The sequence below is a fragment of the Schistocerca piceifrons genome, chromosome 7, assembly GCF_021461385.2.
Source record: "Schistocerca piceifrons isolate TAMUIC-IGC-003096 chromosome 7, iqSchPice1.1, whole genome shotgun sequence".
Classification (NCBI taxonomy): Eukaryota; Metazoa; Arthropoda; class Insecta; order Orthoptera; family Acrididae; genus Schistocerca; species Schistocerca piceifrons.
In genome coordinates, this window is record NC_060144.1 from 149,517,743 (window position 1) to 149,535,307 (window position 17,565).

Here is a 17,565-nt window from a genome sequence, read left to right on the forward strand (position 1 = left end):
AATGTTAAAACATAAAGCAAAGGGTTGGCGAAGCTAATGAAATACGCAGGAAGCGGACAGGGAACATAGTAGACAGACAATTAAAAAACATGGCGACAGTCTGGTTTCTCTTCGCAAGAGATATAAAAATCACGCCCAGCGACAGTATGATGTCCGTTCGCAACACTTCGGATAAGATACACAACACTGAACACTCACTGTAAACACTGTACTAAAATGTTGGCACAAAGATAACACACCACAGCTGAAGGCAGATGGGGGAGGGTTCCTGGGCAAATGGGGGGGGGGGGGGGGGAACAGGGAGGGAGGAGAGGAAAAACGAAAGGGGGGGGAACCAAAGGAGGGAGAGGACCCATAAGGGGGGGGGAGGGGCAGTTCAGACGCGAGAGGGAATGGGAAAAGGCAGAGGAGGGAAATGCGAAAGGACGGGGCAGAGAAGGGGGGCAGAGAGAGGGTAGGTGGGGAAAAAAAGAGGATGGGAGGAGGGGAGAGGGTGCCCAGTAAAAGGACAGAGGAAAGGAGGGGCACTGAGGATCAGAGTTGATAGGAGGGATAAATGGAGGGAGAGAGGGCATCATCCGGGAGGGGGAGTTGATGGAAGCCTCCTTGGGAAAGGAAATGAAGGGTGCAGAGATGGAGGGTAGGGGGGACACAACAGTGAAGACGTGGCAGCTGGTGGGGATGGGAGAGGAGGGGAGCAACCAGGGGGTGAGAGGGATCAAGGCGGTGGGAGGTGTAGAGTATGCGGATATGTTCAAGGAACAGGAGCAGATGGGGGAAAGGAATGAGGTCATAGAGGATCCATGTGGGGGACGGGAGGCGTATACAGAAGGCGAGGCGGAGTGCATGACGCTCAAGGATCTGGAGGGACTTATAGAAAGGGGGGGGGGGCAGATACCCAGGTGGGACTGGCATAACAGAGGATGGGACAGATGTAGGATTTGTAGGTGTGGAGGATGGTAGAGGGTGCAACCCCCATATCTGGCCAGAGAGGAGTTTGAGGAGTCGGAGGCAGTTGTGGGCTTTGGATTGGATGGAGCGGAGATGAGGGATCCAGGTGAGGTGACAGTCTATTTCTCCTTGATGCATCACTTCATAAACTACGTTTTCGCCTCACACTACATTCTACATGTAGAATGAGGGTAAATTTGAAACTAAGTATCTCGGAAAAAGACAAAGATATGAAGAAAATTTTCATGGTCCTTAGACATTGCGATATTAGGAATATATCGTAAAAACTAAAGCCATTTGCTGTGCATAGCCGTTTTGAGGAGGAGGAGGAGGAGATTAGTGTTTAACGTCCCGTCGACAACGAGGTCATTAGAGACGGAGCGCAAGCTCGGGTTAGGGAAGGACGGGGAAGGAAATCGGCCGTGCGCTTTCAAAGGAACCATCCCGGCATTCACCTGAAAGGATTTAGGGAAATCACGGAAAACCTAAATCAGGATGGCTGGAGGCGGGACATAGCCGTATTGAAATCAACGGCTAGGTTTTGGTACCCAAGTAACATCTCTATCGTTATTTTCGATAACGGATATACGAGGGCGGTTTGAAAAGTTCTCGGAATCACCACGAGAGGTCAGCGCTGGCGCAACGAGTTGTTCAAGTGATATTCACTGGACTGTTGCCTGTAAACACGTGCCATCTCAGTGCTCTTGGAAGAGAGCTGTGGCAGTGACGTGGCTATGTTGATGTTCCTGCGTGGCGATTTGCGAAAAAGGGAAAAAATCGAGAGTTGAGCAGTGATTATGCACTTGGTAGAGAATGGTACGAAAGCAAAGGACATTCGCGCCGATTTCCCGAATGCACTGAGGGACTCTGCTTCTTCATATTCGTCGTCAAGTGGACAAATGAATTTAAACTTAGTCAGGATATCTTGGATGACGATCCGCGCAGTGGTCGGCCAAGATGTGTCCCTACTCCAGAAATTATTGCAAAAGTGCACAAAATAGTCATGGAGGACCGCCGATTGAAAGTGCATGAAACTGCTCACGCTTTCCAGATGACACCTGAAAGGGTATATCACATTTTAGCTGAAGAATTAGAAATGAAAAAATTATCTGCAAGATGGGTGCCACGACTCTTGACACGCGCCCGCACACATGTGCCGTCGCCATGGCAATATTACACGAACTAAGGTATGAATTGTTACCATGCCCGGCTCGTTGACATGGTATGAATCCGTCAGACCTCCATCTAAAACCGAAAATTTTTCTTTGTGGACGAAGATGTACTTCAGACTAAGAATTGATAGCCGAAGTTGACAACAATGTTGCAGGCCTGGAGGAAACTCGTGTTCGAGATGGGATCAAGGCACTGAAACATCGTTGGACCAAGTGCATTAATCTACAAGGAGACTACATTGAAAAATAGAAAAACGTTTCAGTAATGCAAGTACTTATTCTCTATTCCGTTCTGGGAACTTTTCAAGCCACCCTTGTATATATTTGAAATCGAAAGGATGGCACTTCTAGATAGATAATTCGAGAATTAACCGATAAAATTTGAGCAGGTTGCTGCGTTTAATTCTTTACATGGTCATTGTTGACGAAGAAAAAATTGTTGCGGCCACATGTAGTAAGCGTTGCTTCACACAGTGGAGAATGGCAAAACAGAGGCAGCCGGCGACCGAGGCGTTGCGAAGTAAGCGCGGCACAGATAGCCTTGCTGACAGAAGCAGTCTACCAACCGGCTGACGCAAGGACGCACGCAGACCGAGCGTCGAGTGAAGCCTGGAGAGTGCTGAGTAAGGAGAAGTGAGGCCAGCACGCTACGTTACGCTGCAATATACTGCTGGAGTAATAACAAAAAGCTACCACCTAGGGTGAAAAACGTTCTCGTGCCGGACATAAATAGTGGAGCGCAGGCAGCAACAGACAGAAGCCATTAGGAAGCAGTTCGGATCTGAGGACGGACATGGTCCGTGTCGGAATGTTCAATCTTCATAGATGACGATTCCGAAAGTCTGTTCCAGCTCGCAGGAGTCATCCGTTCGCCGCCAGATGTCAACTTCAGGAGCTGAGTTCGGTCGGCACCATGGCTGACTAACTACAGAGAGAACTTCCAGCAGGACCGGCCGCAGCGCGGTCTTGGTCACAGGCGCCGCCGGGGACTGACGCCCGGACCTCACGGCAACCCGGCCCCATGGCGCGTGCTCCATCCATGACGGGACCTCGCGGACATCGCTACTGACGGCTTCCCAGCCGCCGGTGCAGCAGGCGTCGGCAGTTGACGTCACGGCGATGCGGCTCCGCAAGCGGCGACGAGTTCATCTCAACCACAGGGCATCCTGGCTTCAGCGGAGCTCTAGTGGCCTGAGGCTACCGAGTGCGATCAGCGGCGCGCAGAAGTCGTAACATGTGGCCATCTGACGTAACAAAATGTTGAAAAATGCTTTTATCGGGTTTTCTCAGGAACAGCACATGAACTAAGCCCAATAGTCTCATAAGGCGCATAGTAGACCACATCTAATGGAAAAAGAATGCCTCAGTTTACTCCGTTTGCCTAAGCTGGAGAATGTAACGTTCACGTTTTGACCCTGTACTGTTGGATACCTCCACTAATACGACTTTTCTTTGCGTATACAAAGGGTCCCTAGCCCAAGGGCTGTCCAAAGTACTTTCTAACAGAACGGGACGTATGAGCCCGGAAATTCCAGTTTTTATGCGCGGCGTTTTGGAACATATTGGTAGCATATGATGGTAAATGCGTACCGATGCATTTTTAGATGTAGACGCGTGTGTACTGACCTCTGGCGCTGACGTGCGACAGCGCCTCCTCTGCGTCCGCCATGGTGGCGTGGTCGCGGGTAACAGACGGCAGCGGCAACTGTGACGGCGGTCAGGGGTTCGCCGGCCATCTCAGGGGAGCGCCGGGGCTGGCTGCGGTGACCAGTGGCTGGCGTTGGCGGGGGCGGGGTTGCGTGACGTCAGTGGCAGAGGGCACCGCAGCGCGCGGCTGCAGGCGGCGGGCGGCGCCGAGGCCATGCTCTCAGGCTGTCCCCACAGCAGTCACTGCAATAACAAGAGCACTTCAGCTGGCACTCTCTAAATCTGTGCAAACATGCTGTTTTTCCCGCAACTGTATATAATTTTCGAATTAATACAAAATAGTTTAAGAGGTTACGATGAAGAGCAAAAGAAATTGCCACAACTGCCTAATATCGTGTAGGGCCCTCTCGAGCACGTAGAAGTGTCACAAAACGACGTGCCATGGACCCTACTAATGTCTGAAGTAGTGCTGGAGGGAAGTGACACTATGAATCCTGCAGGGTTGTCCATTAATCCGTAAGAATACGAGGGTGTGGAGATCTCTTCTGAACAGCACGTTGCAAGGCATCCCAGATATGCTCAATAATGTTTGTGTATGGGCAGTCTGGTGGCCAACAGAAGTGTTTAATCTTAGAAAAGTCTTTCTGGGTCCACTCTGTAGAAATTTTGGACGTATGAGGTGTCGCATCGTCCTGCTGGAATTTCCCAAGCCGGTCGGAATGCACAATGGGCACGAATGGAAGCAGGTGATCAAACAGGATGCTTACGTACATGTCACCTGTCAGAGTTGTATCTAGATATATTAGGGATCCCATATCACTCCAATAGCACACGCTTACACCAGCTTTAGAAGTCCCATGCTGACACGCAAGGTCCACGGGTTCATAAGGTTCAAATGTTTCAAATGGCTCTGAGCACTATGGAACTTAACTTCTAAGGTGATCAGTCCCCTCGAACTTAGAACTACTTAAACCTAACCAACCTAAGGACATCATACACATCCACGCCCCAGAGAGAATTCGAACCTGCGACCGTAGCGGTCTCGCGGTTCCAGACTGTAGCGCCTATAACCGCTCGGCCACCCCGACCGGCGGTGCATAAGGTTGTCTCCATACCTGTACATGTTCATCCGCTCGATACAATTTTAAACGATACTCGTCCGACCAGGCAACATGTCTCCAGTCATCAACTGACCAATGCCGGTGATGACGGGCCCAGGCGAGGCGTAAAGCTTTCTGCCGCACAGTCATCAAGGGTACACGAGTGGGCCTTTGGCTTCCGAAGCCTATATCGATTATGTTTCGTACAATGGTTCTCACGCTGACACTTGTTGATGGCGTAACATTGAAATCTGCAGCAATTTGTGGAAGGGTTGAACTTTTGTCACACTGAACGACTCTCTTCAGTCATCGTTGGCCTCATTCTTTCATGATCTTTTTCCGGCTGCAGCGATGTCGGAGATTTGTTTTACTGGATTCCTGATCCTCACGGTACAGTCGTGAAATAGTCGTACAGGAAAATCCCCACATCATCGCTACTTCGGAGATGCAGTATCCTATCTCTCGTGCGCCGCAGACTCAAATATTGATAACCTGCCATTGTTGCAGCAGTAACCGACCTAACAACTGCGCAAGACATTGTTGTCTCATACAGGTGTTGGTGACCGCAGAGATGTATTCTGCCTGTTTACATTACTCTGTATTCGAATATACATGCCTACACCAGTTATCATTAAAGAATTGATACAATAGAGCCGCATAACAGCTGTGGATAGGGATTGAGATTAGGAAGTAGTGGAGAGGATATTATAAGGTAAAAGAGCTAGGATGTCGACATGGAAATGCCAACGCATTCTTTCCCATTCATATTGATGCACATTTTCTTTAGTGACAGCAACTGAGACTGAAGTCAATATATCCATCTGCAGCAGTCACCAATGAACTCAGCGACTTCAGAATCATTGATCACTGGACACCACTTCGCTAGGATGTCATGAAATCCCATTTCGTGATAGATCCAACTTATAAGGTACTTAGATTTTCTCTCCCCAGAAGACAGTGGTGCAACATCAACACGGTTTGTACAAATGACGGTATCTGAAACAAGAGCCCGACTCAGTAGGGAGCTTCAGAATGCCCGTGATACAACTTATGTGGAGCTGGAGTGTAGGCGATTGGTCATTTGGCCCTGGTTTGTCTGGATACATCTGTCAGCTGGGTGTTACAAGACATCCACAGCCTCACCATCAAAGCGTTGGGGTGGTTGGCCCACACTGACCTGCCTTTCTGATAAAAAAAAAAAGAAAAGTGTAGTGGACAAAATACATATCAGTTATTTTGCCAAAATGAACAGATAAGTAGGATGTGTCAGGAGAAGAGCGTGATGGCAGTAGAGCAAGGAAATGGTAGGTTGGAACCTTCATTTTGGCAAGGTATAGGTAAAATAGGTTATAGGTGGAAAGATGCATACTTTTAATTGTGAGTTCATGTTGTCATTACACATGGAACAGGTGGAATAAATGCGCAATATTTTTTACGATCACTTCTATTACTTTTCAAGGAGAATTTTACTGGCAGGTTGTGGCTTATAAAGTATTTGTGTTGGAAATAATCATACCACAGCTGAAGTGTGTTTTTTTGTATTTGTTTATCTCTTGCTCCATTGCGACTAGTTTTGGCTTTGCATCCTAACTCCCAGGTGTTTCAGCCCAGTCTCCTAGTGGGTCTTTGCAAGTAGCCAAGTTATACGAAGGTGAGCTGCAGTCACAATTATACAGCTGGATGCTGTAATAATGCTGCAACAAGCGCTTGTGAGGCTGACAGGAAACCAGCAATAAAGCACACACCCATTGGTGGTGTACTGTACTGCTACTGGCGTGTTTCCACAGCTGGGCACATGACAGGAGACTGTCTCCTTTGATAACACACCCAGTGATAGCGAGTATTAATACTCCATGTATCAGCCTATAACCTATAGAATATACGTAATTACAAAATTTTTTAAGGAAATTAACAAAACTGTATATCATAAAATATCGATATTGCCATGATGGAAAATGTTACTGTATTTGAAACTACAAAACTGAGAGTTAATTAATATGTGTCGAATAGTAATTGGAATATGGTTAAAATAATGTTTATAAAAATATGAATGACAGTAACTGCTGTATCGCCACGCGGAGTGACCGTGCGGTTAGAGGCGGCACGTCACGAATCGCACAGCCCTTCTCGACGGAGGTTCGAATCCTCCCTCGAGCATGAGCGTGTATTTTGTTCTTAGCTTAAGTTAGTTTAAGTAGAGTGTAAATCTAGAGATCTATGACCTCAGCAGTTTGGTCCCATAGGAATTCACACACGTTTGAACATTTGTATCGGGGGCCTTCTCCTACATTGCCAGCAACCCACTTTACAGAGGAGATATGCAGGCAGCCAGAGACACGAAGACTACCACGTTTTGTCGGCCACCAAACGGCCGTCAGAGGTCGCTGGCCCCATGGACCTTTTCCTTACACGGTCCAAATGACTCGAAACAAGACCAGCTGTATCCTGACTTTGGGGCTGTATGTAGGACTGCAAACGGTCCGTGAGCGATGGTCCACTCTGAGTGGACTTTCTGGGCAGGCACCCGAATGCAGTCACATTCCATCAATCAGAGTATCACTTTGTAGCTGCAAAAACAATGACGCCGAGTTTCAGGCTAGTGCTTCTGTGATTGGACTTGTGTGAAATTTGTTTTCATTAGCGATACATAGGACTTTAATATTTCTTCGTACTAAAACTTCAGTACTGGGTTGTCCTTCAGGGACTTTAACTTGAAGCCAGGGAAATAAATTCTGTTTCCCTTCGGGGCCCCTTCTAACGATCTTGACGTATCTAGTGGCGTGTGCGGTACGCTTTAGGCAGGGAGACCGGAGAGAGTGTGGAAGTGTTGTCGATATCTGGACATTTGAATTTAAAAATGTGCTTAATAGTTGGTCGAAACGTTTATAAAATGGTGTGCTGTAACTTTCATATTTATACGGCATCTCTGAAATTCATTTGACGCGGATGCAATAATTTCCAGACAAACAAAGAACCAAAGTAGTTGGGCCACTGCTCCATTTGGAACGATGGCTCTGGAAGACATCGTGGGGAGACATATTAATTAACAATGTCAGACACTTGGAGCAGCTGTGCGGGATTGGTTGCCACCACAAATTACGACAGAACATCAACTACAAAGCAAGAAGTTTATTGTATGTTGTAATTAGCCATGCACACAGAATTACAGCCACCTCAGTGGATGTGTTTCACACTGCTCTCTCTGAACAATACAATTTTTTATATTCTCAGTAGTATTAAATTTAATTTCTGCCGAAATATATTTAATAATCCTATTTCCTTTGTCAGATTTTAGATAACGATTTTTGTTAAAACTACGATTTAATAAAGTGCACTTATATAATACGATGCCTCACAATCGTACAAATGACAAAGTGCTCACAGGTTATATCAGCCAAAATTGAATGTTAACTAGTATTAGTGACGCTTTTGCCCAGTGTAATAACAGTCCGTATGTTTAAATGATTGCTCGAATTCCGTTGCAACTAACAGGTTTGTTACGAGGGCAGAAGCTTACGACACGTTTCGCATTTAACGTCACGTGACGAGTTCAGACTTCCCAGGCGCACAAAGACACGTTTTCGAGAGTAAGAGTTTAACAGACTAAACAAAATGTAGACAAGTTCACACTTGTCATAGCATAGCAATATTACGTTATGGTTACAACAGGTTCGGGTACTCGTGATTTGTTGTTAGAGTAAATGACAGATTAATCGTTACACGTAGTAGAGAGTTCAGTTATAAGTTGACAAAATTTTTCGGCATCCTTCTGTTAACCGGTATTGTCTTCTGGTCAGTCACCAGTCGAATCCACGGCTAGTCCGCATCAGCCCTCAACAACCAGTGGTCTTTACAATGACAGCCAGTGCTCATTGTTCCAGATTTTCAACAGGCTCTGCCAAGGCCACTCAATACTAAACACTCGGTGACCACCATCGCCTGACACCCCTGTAGCGCTCCGAGCATCCTGAATTTAATTTACAGAGCCAGAGCGCGTTCACTCAGCCGTCACTACATCGATGTATGCAGTCATCAGTCAATAAATTGAATACAAAGTGCTCCTACATTAGTACACAGCGTTTGCTGCGGTACTGGAGGATCCAATTAACACAGCAGTGAAGTCTGACGTGACCACGACCAGAATCAAATGGCTTGGTTCAAATGGCTCTGAGCACTATGGGACTTAACATCTCAGGTCATCAGCCCCCTAGAACTTAGAACTACTTAAACCTAACTAACCTAAGAACATCACACACACCCATGCCCGAGGCAGGATTCGAACCTGCGACCGTAGCGGTCGCGCGGTTCCAGACTGAAGCGCCTAGAACCGCTCAGCCACCAAGGGCCGGCATGACCAGAATCCTTGTCAGTCATGGTCACAACCAGTCTAAAAATGATTCGGACTTCATGTCGTTTTAGGATTTGGTGAGAGTGATAAAAATTGGGAGGAGCATAATTTCACGCAACATTGGCATGTGTAAGTATGATGTAGATAATGTTATATATATGTGTGAATGGCGATTAGGGGATTTAATCCTCATGTTTGACCAGTTAAATGATCTGGACTATTGTGGGATTTCTTTCGGAAGGTTAGCATGTAACAGTTTCAGGTTAATTTTGTTCCAAAGATAATCCAATTTAATTTAGTGTTTTAGCTAAGCGTATGGAACAGTCGCGGATTTTGGGGAAAGTTCTGGGATGGAATACTTGGATGGTTTTTACTGTAATTATTGCCTGGGTTTTGGCAGGATCGATGAGAAGTTATTACTTGTTGAACCAGTAATTGCAGCTGGACAAGTAACTGAGATAAATCGAAGGTAGATGGGCTGCAAGGAAGGCAAAGTCGTCAGAGTATTGCTGTAGCTACCCAGGCGGGACTGGTTGGGATATCGGCTGTGTATTTATCAGATGTATCCTTATGCTACGCTAACAGTTGGCTGGAAAATACGGGATTAACAGTTGTTGATTGTTATATAAGATGGGTGGTTAATGAGAAATGGTGCATTTGGGTGAATTTAATGTTTCAGAAAAGCGTACCAGGCGAATTTCGTGAATGAAAGACACTATGTATGTTTTATATCCCTGCCAGCTACGGATATCGATAACAGTAACCTAAGTCTCACAACGCCGCCCCGGGTAGCAATATGTTTGCATCGTTCCCGCCAGCCACACCAACCGCCTATGGGGCAAACCACGGGACGACGAGTTACGTGGCCACAGAAAGAAGCTGAGGCACACTTCGTCATCTTTCGGATAGCCTAAGATCGGTAGCGGCAGTAGCTACACATCACATGGACAGAAACTCGCTGTATTCACTCTGTACAACCATCAACAAATACACTTAGGCGCACACTGGGCTTTCATAAATATTTGTCCAAGAATTAAATTAAAAATGGATTCAAAATCATCCCAAACAGGTCTCTCACTTTCCCACTGCCAGCTCGCTTGGTATTTGAATGAACAGACTCTGTCACTTCAGTCGGTCGGTACTTGAACATCCCGCTCCGCCTACAAATGAATATAAAAGGAAAGAAAACGAAAGAAAAAGAAACTCAAGCGGATTACAGTGGCCAGACTTTCATGAATAAGGACCGTCATATATATCTGAGCCGTGCGTGGCTCTTATTCCCGCCATCATGTATTTTACACCCGTTTTTATCGTACATCCACCTCACTACGTTAATTTAAATTACTACTGTCACCGAATTGCTGCTTTGCCTGACCGTGAGCGGCGTTAGCTGCGCGTATCGATATATCCCCTCTCGTAGTATCTTTGCTCGACTGCTATTACTTCCCGGTCGTTGTCTGTTGTAAGGCAGTTCGGCAAGGGAGTTCGGCTCGCGAGGTCGGGCTTCCAGTCAGTTGGAACGTGTCTGGAGCGCAGTCCTTACCTGGCAGCCGGGAGTTGCAAGGCAGCACTAGTGCAGTCGGGTAGGAGCAGCAGTGAAGCCTGCGTTGCATTGGCTCGCCCGATCATTGCCGCCACGCATCACTTGAGCCGGGCCACGGTCTTGGTGGCTCGTCGGTCGGTCGTCCTACTCGACGACACGTTTTGGCTCGCCGATCGTTCATGAGTTGGCTGTGTGGTGTGCATCGACTACCGATTTGTCTTCGTGCCTGTTTAGTTACTGTTGGGTATCGTTCAGGTCTTCATGCAGTGTTTGTCAGGTTGTGGGTGTAGTTGCCGTTATTTCCAATGATGACTTATTTAGATGATGTCGGCATTCTGAGAGGAGTCGGTCGATTGTTGCGGACGACGGAAATTATCTCCGCGCGGTGCAGTCGGCTGGGTCCGCTGGCGGTCCCTGCATAGTGTTGGAGCATGTGTGGAGCTGTCCGATCGCTACAAGCTTCGTGCTTCACCGACCCAGGGCGTCAAAGTTGAGTAGTGGTTTCAACTACCCAAACCACGTCCATTCATGTTGTGGTGGTTCGTTTCGGTGGTTCGCTGTTGGGGTAATTTTCCTGTGAGCAACACCGAGAGTTTCTATTGCTGAAATTTAGCCGCCATGCGGTGCAATTAACTATATTGGTTGACTACAATTCGAGTACACCAGCGGAATTTTCTGCCTTGTGGCCGTTAGGATTCCGGTTACCTGCCCTGGCTACTAACGTAATTTCAGGCAGCGTCCTTTCCTCAGTTGTTGTCGGTATCCAACATGGTATGTAATTTTGACAGCTAATACATATTTCATTGTGGATTATCATGTTCATAAGCTTTTATTTTTGATTTCTCATGTACTGATTGATGGCAAGCAAACTGTCCGTGGCTGTCCCCTGGTTGGGCTCACCCCCTGTCTCACCTAAGTGAACGAGGGCAGACCGGCCTCCCTGGAGGCTTCTGAGTGCCGTTGTCTTTAATGTCTTTCCCACCAGTGTTTAATTCTCTGTTTTCAGCTACTTAAAATTTAAGGCTTATGGTTATTTTTTCTTAAAAATTTTGCAAAATTAATTGTGCGCTTTCAGTCTTGTAACCTTATTCTTAAAATTATCTTTCAAACTTAAACATTGCTGCTTTCTGCCTTTAATATATTTTTTTAAATTTATTTTATTTGCTTTTTTTATTGCATTTTTATATTGTTGATTTTTTAAGATTTCTTGTTTTTAAACATCGGGCCTTCTGCCTTTACACGTCGATGGTAATATATTCTAAAATTTTGAAACTTAATTGAGGCTTTCAGCCATTTGTATTGCACCTTGCATGTGTTTGTTCTCTCTACTTTGCTTTGAGGCTTTCCACTTAGCTGTGATAGATTTTTTAAGTATTTTATTGCTATTTTAATTGGATTTTTGTCTTGCTGATTTGTTAAGATTTCTTGTTTGGAGCCGTGAAAGAGTTGCATTTGGTAAAGGTTCGGATATGTGCCGCTTTGGTTGTAAATGTGTTATTAAATTACAATTAGAAGGTGAAACTGCCCCCAATCTTGTTTGGCCCTTTCCACAATCCTAATTACCTTTTCTGCCCACCGGGTTTAGCGGGCTTTTGATTATCGTACCTCTAACTAATTTCATCAAGCAAAATGAACGACCAGTTTGCTGTACGTCTTCGGCCAGACTAGGCCGTCCTCACAGGCATCCTCGTTCTTCAGTTATTTTACAAATCCGATTTCAATATCTAAGGAGTCTTCTACAGTGGAGATATATACCGTCATTCCCATGAGTTCCAATTTTAGGCTGCGAATTTGATTATCAACTAGCGGGGGGTTAAGCAGGTATTTACTTACAGTTGTGCCGGTGCCACGCAGAGTCTGACCTTGCGCTTAATATTCATGACGTCATATCTCCTGAACTATCTGTCGTACAATGACATAATTTTGTATGTACAGTCAATGGTGTACCTGCATACAATCTGTAGAATGTGTTGCGAATATATTTAGTAGTAAATAAATAGTAGATGGTAACGTCATGCCTCTTGCGGTACCTTTGCTACAAGAACAGCGGAAAAGCAGTGAGCGATAAATATTTTTCCTTTCATTAGTCTGTAGGGGTTGTCAGCGAGAAAAATTTCGTGAAAGCTTGAAATTATATGTAAAGTATGTTGCATGTCGCTAAGAACTCTCACTCTCAAATATTGGGAAAGTCTGGGAATACAGGACTCACAGATTACGCTTCTTTTTTATCCCCACCCCCACTCCCACCCCCTTTAATGAGTAGGTGGCTCTGACCCGCACAGTGATTGTTGCCTGACAGTAACATATATCTACACCAATTTGGTTGAAATCGGTCCAGTGATTTAGGAGGAGATGTGGAACACACACACATTCAGATACTTACATACGAGTAAATACATACATTTTTATAACATGGATGGATAGAAGTGGTCTTCGCAGCGAATTAGAAATACCTCTCGCCGCTTTATGTATCTGGGTGAACAAACTTTTACACGAGATTCCAACTTCTCCACTTCTTGATTCAAACGACGTATCATGTAGGGTGGACAGCGACTTACACTATTTTTTGCTGATGTGGTTGTTTACGGGAAAGTGTCCTCGTTGAGTGACTGTATAGGAATTCAGGATGAGCAGAACAGAATTTATTTGCGGTACTACGAATGGCAGCCTGGTTTAAAAAGCTCTTTCCTTTGACCTGAAACAGAAATCAGAACAAACGCTTGTACTTTCACGGCTGGTCCCGGCGGAGGTACGAGTTCTCCCTCGGGCATGGGTGTGTGTGTTTGTCCTTAAGATAATTCAGGTTAAGTAGCGTGTAAGCTTTGGGGACTGATGACCTTAGCAGTTAATTCCCATAAGATTTCACACACATTTGAATTTGTACTTTCAATTGTTGAGTACAGTGGTGTTTTTCTGCAAGTTCTTTCTCAGAAATACTCCTGGCGTTTAGAGCTAGTGATGAACATCTACGTAGGTCACATCTGAGACGATCGCCTTTTTGGTCATATTCTACCACTGCACCAGGTACAGCTATCTTGGCTACGTGGAGACAACCGCAGAGATTTCCGCACACTCTACCCCTCTACCGTTTTGTCAACAAACAGAATCCCTCATGTCTCCACTCTATCTTAACAATATTGTGCGAATAACGCTCATCCCACAGGAGAAGAATTCTTTGTGTCCTAAGCAAAATCCTTTCCGTCCCATTTCATCGCTCAGTCGTCTTCTCTGAATCCTTTCCAGTAGCAAGGACCTGACTCAGGAATAACCACCTTCGCTGTAACTTCAAACAACAGCAAATGACATGTTTATTAGAACAGCAGTAATGTCTGTATTTGTCCTGTACGCACCAGTTATCCCGCTACAAATAAATATCCTTCTTTTCCAAGAGCTGTTCCTCATTTCCCAAAGCCCTTAGCTGAAACATTCTGTCTAAACAGCTCTTCCTCAGAATTCTCTGTCAGAACATATAACTTATGTACAACCATAAATACATTTTGTGTCTGCCACTAGCATTATTATTAGCATTATTAGCAACAGCATACTTATTGTTGTACAAGTAGTAATAACAGTAGTCGTGTTAGCAGTAATTATACTGTCAGCATTGTTATTAACAGTCGCATTAAATGCACTCAAATAATTTTTAATTCGTTCACTACCGTTTTATTACTGTTTGTCATATTAAAATTACTTGTCCGCCCCCGGTAGCTGAATGGTCTGGGCCTGGGTTTGATAACCGGCTGGGTCGGGGAAATTTCTCCGCGCAGGGACTGGGAATTGTGTTGTCCTTCTCATCATCCTCCATTCATTCTCATAGACTGCAGGTCGCCGAAGTGGCGTCAAATTGAAAGACCAGCACCCGACGAACGGTCTGCCCGACGGGGAGCCATACCCATATGATTAAATAAAAATTAAAATTGCTGTACTAGTTTTTATGTAAAGCCATGTGGGAGAGGTTAAATAATGAAACAGTGTTTCTGTTGTGGACCATGATACTACCAGTTTCGCAAACGGGATCTATCACAATTCAGAAAGCTTCAGTAGCGTGCAGTAGAGCATCGCTTTAAGAGCACATATGAAAGACACTTTTTGTTATCCAGAGCAGTTTGCGTGCTGTATAATAAGAATTGTACAGCTCTCGCATAAAGCCTCCAAGGAGGACGCTATGCTTACGCCTATTACAATCAGCTGAACGCAGTCTACAAAGGAGTCTGCTTACAAGTCAGTTGTGCGATCCATCTTAAAATATTGCTCCAGTGCGTGGGACCCATACCAAACAGAACTAACAGGGGATCTTGAACCAACATAAAGAAGAGCGGCACGAACTTGTTAGATTCAAAGGAAAGCGTAATGGAAATGCTGAATCGCACATGGCCTGAAACGTATCGCCTAATATACAACTAGGGTGGTTGCATGCATCTCTACAGTGTAAATGAAGTTTATCGATATAGAGGAAGGGCTGGCATAATGGAACGTGCGGGTTTACCGGCCATTCGAATTTGTGGGCCTGTACAGTGCTGCAGTCGTACGAGAAAATGCATAAAGGTGTCACTCAAAAACCCTTCAGAATCGTCTGTTGGAGTCGGGACATTGCGCCGCCTCCCAGTCAGATTTCGTAGGGTCTTGATACCCCCATATGTAAGGAAAGTTCCCATCACATGTACTTATTACCAATGTTTATATTAAGCTAAGTTTTTCTAGGTTAATTGTGTTGAGTTGTGCGATCATCTTAAAATATTGCTCCAGTGCGTGGGACCCATACCTAACAGAACTAACAGGGGATCTTGAACCAACATAAAGAAAAGCGGCACGAACTTGTTAGATTCAAAGGAAGGCGTAACGGAAATGCTGAATCGCACAAGGCCTGAAACGTATCGCCTAATATACAACTAGGGTGGTTGCATGCACCTCCACAGTGTAAATGAAGTTGATCGATATAGAAGAAGGGCTGGCATAATGGAACGTGCGGGTTTACCGGCCATTCGAATTTGTGAGCCTGTACAGTGCTGCAGTCGTACGAGAAAATGCATAAAAGTGTCACTCAAAAACCCTTCAAAATCGTCTGTTGGAGGAGTCGGGACATTGCGCCGCCTCCCAGTCAGATTTCGTAGGGTCTTGATACCCCCATATGTAAGGAAAGTTCCCATCACATGTACTTATTACCAATGTTTATATTAAGCTAAGTTTTTCTAGCTTAATTGTGTACTTATTACCAATGTTTATATTAAGCTAAGTCTTTCTAGCTTAATTGTGTTGAAAGACTTGTTAGTATGCGACAGATTCCCACGTCGGTGGAAGCTTCATCGGGGGCCGTCGCTAACTATCATCAACTTTTGTGGAATGGCATCTGGGCGAGCACAACGGCTTGTCAGTGGCCAACATACCCGCCTAGCAAAATACCCACAGGTTTAAAGAAAAATATAATAATCGCAATTCTGAAGGAGTCAGGCGTTTAAAAGTGTGAATTTTACCGAAAAATCTGTCTAATAGGTCATAGATGGAAAATATTATCACGATCCTTTAAAGAAGAAATGAAAAACGTAGAAGACGACCTCGGGGAAGATCGATTTGGATTCCGGAGAAAGGTAGGAACTCGCGAGGCAATACTGACCCTACGACGTCCCTTAGCAGATAGGTTAATTAAAGGCAGGCATACGTTTATACCATTTGCAGAGTTAGAGAAAGCCTTTGACAATATTAACTTGAGTACTCTCTTTGAAATTGTGAATATAACAGGGGTGAAATAAGGGAACGAAAGGCTATTTACAACTTTCACACATTATTAACGACTATCTCCTGTTGTTGGAGACAAGATTTTTCGGCATCAGAGTTAAAAGATTTGCGTTGTGCAACCTTTGAACTGGCCGAGAGGAACTAATCATCACAATAATTTTAATAAGGAAACGAGAACAGCCGTACAGGTGTGAATTACTGGTTTCCAGAAAAGATTTCCAACCTTAAGGTTGTGTTCAAGAGCCCAATATGACCCTTTTGGGCCCACGAACCCAGGGCGGTTTTTGGTTAGGACAAAAGTGACAGTTTGTACCAAACTGTGCCTAAAATTTTTAACTTACTTTACCTTACTTTTTCTCAGTATTAAAAGTGATTTTGTCTTGATTTCATTTAAATAATTTTTTGCTCCCAACATGCAATTTCCACTGTAAATCCGTAATACTGTATAAAGACAAGTTGTAGATTAACATAGCTACCAAAAATCTTGGAAAAATCTTCAAATCTTTAAATGATGCTTTAATAAGCGTTCGAACGGACACAGGCATTACATTTTATAAAATCTCGGGAAGTTCTTGACGATATTGTTCAAATTTTTAGATGATACTCTAATGAATGTTCGGACAGACATATTTTGGACTCCATATTTGTTTTAAATATTTACGGTATAAATTTAATGTTGCCACCAAAAGTCTCGTAAAGCTAGTGACCGATCTACTTCAAATTTTTACACAATTCTATAAGCGCTGCGACGGACGTAGCCTACATATATAAAGAGGAAACGTTGGTTATCAAAAATGTCGAAAATTTCGCGACCGATCTACTGCAGATTTTTATACGCTACTCTAATAAACTTTCAGACAGACATAGGCTGTATATTGGAATGTTAGAAGAGTATCGTGAAAAGATTTGAAGTAAAATTTCAAATTGTTTCACAATACCCTACTGACATTCAGACGAATAAAAGCTAAATATATTTTTAAAACAATATCGCACAGATTTTCTGTTAAAACCGATTGCGAGAAGTAAATACTGTGATGTGAAAATGTGCTGCTCCATTGTCTTTCTCGTAAT

General features: G+C 44.5%; 1 protein-coding gene across 2 annotated transcripts in view; it reads right to left on the reverse strand.

Annotated features, from left to right (window-relative positions):
• Window positions 1-17,565, reverse strand: part of LOC124805175 (ankyrin repeat and death domain-containing protein 1A-like) — a 683,180-nt gene that overhangs the window by 415,190 nt on the left and 250,425 nt on the right. For both annotated transcript variants that reach the window (XM_047265662.1, XM_047265661.1), the window contains exon 2: window positions 3,750-4,013. In XM_047265662.1, the coding sequence (XP_047121618.1) occupies window positions 3,750-3,792 (43 nt within the window). In that variant the 5' untranslated portion in view covers window positions 3,793-4,013. The remainder of the gene's footprint in view (window positions 1-3,749; window positions 4,014-17,565) is intronic.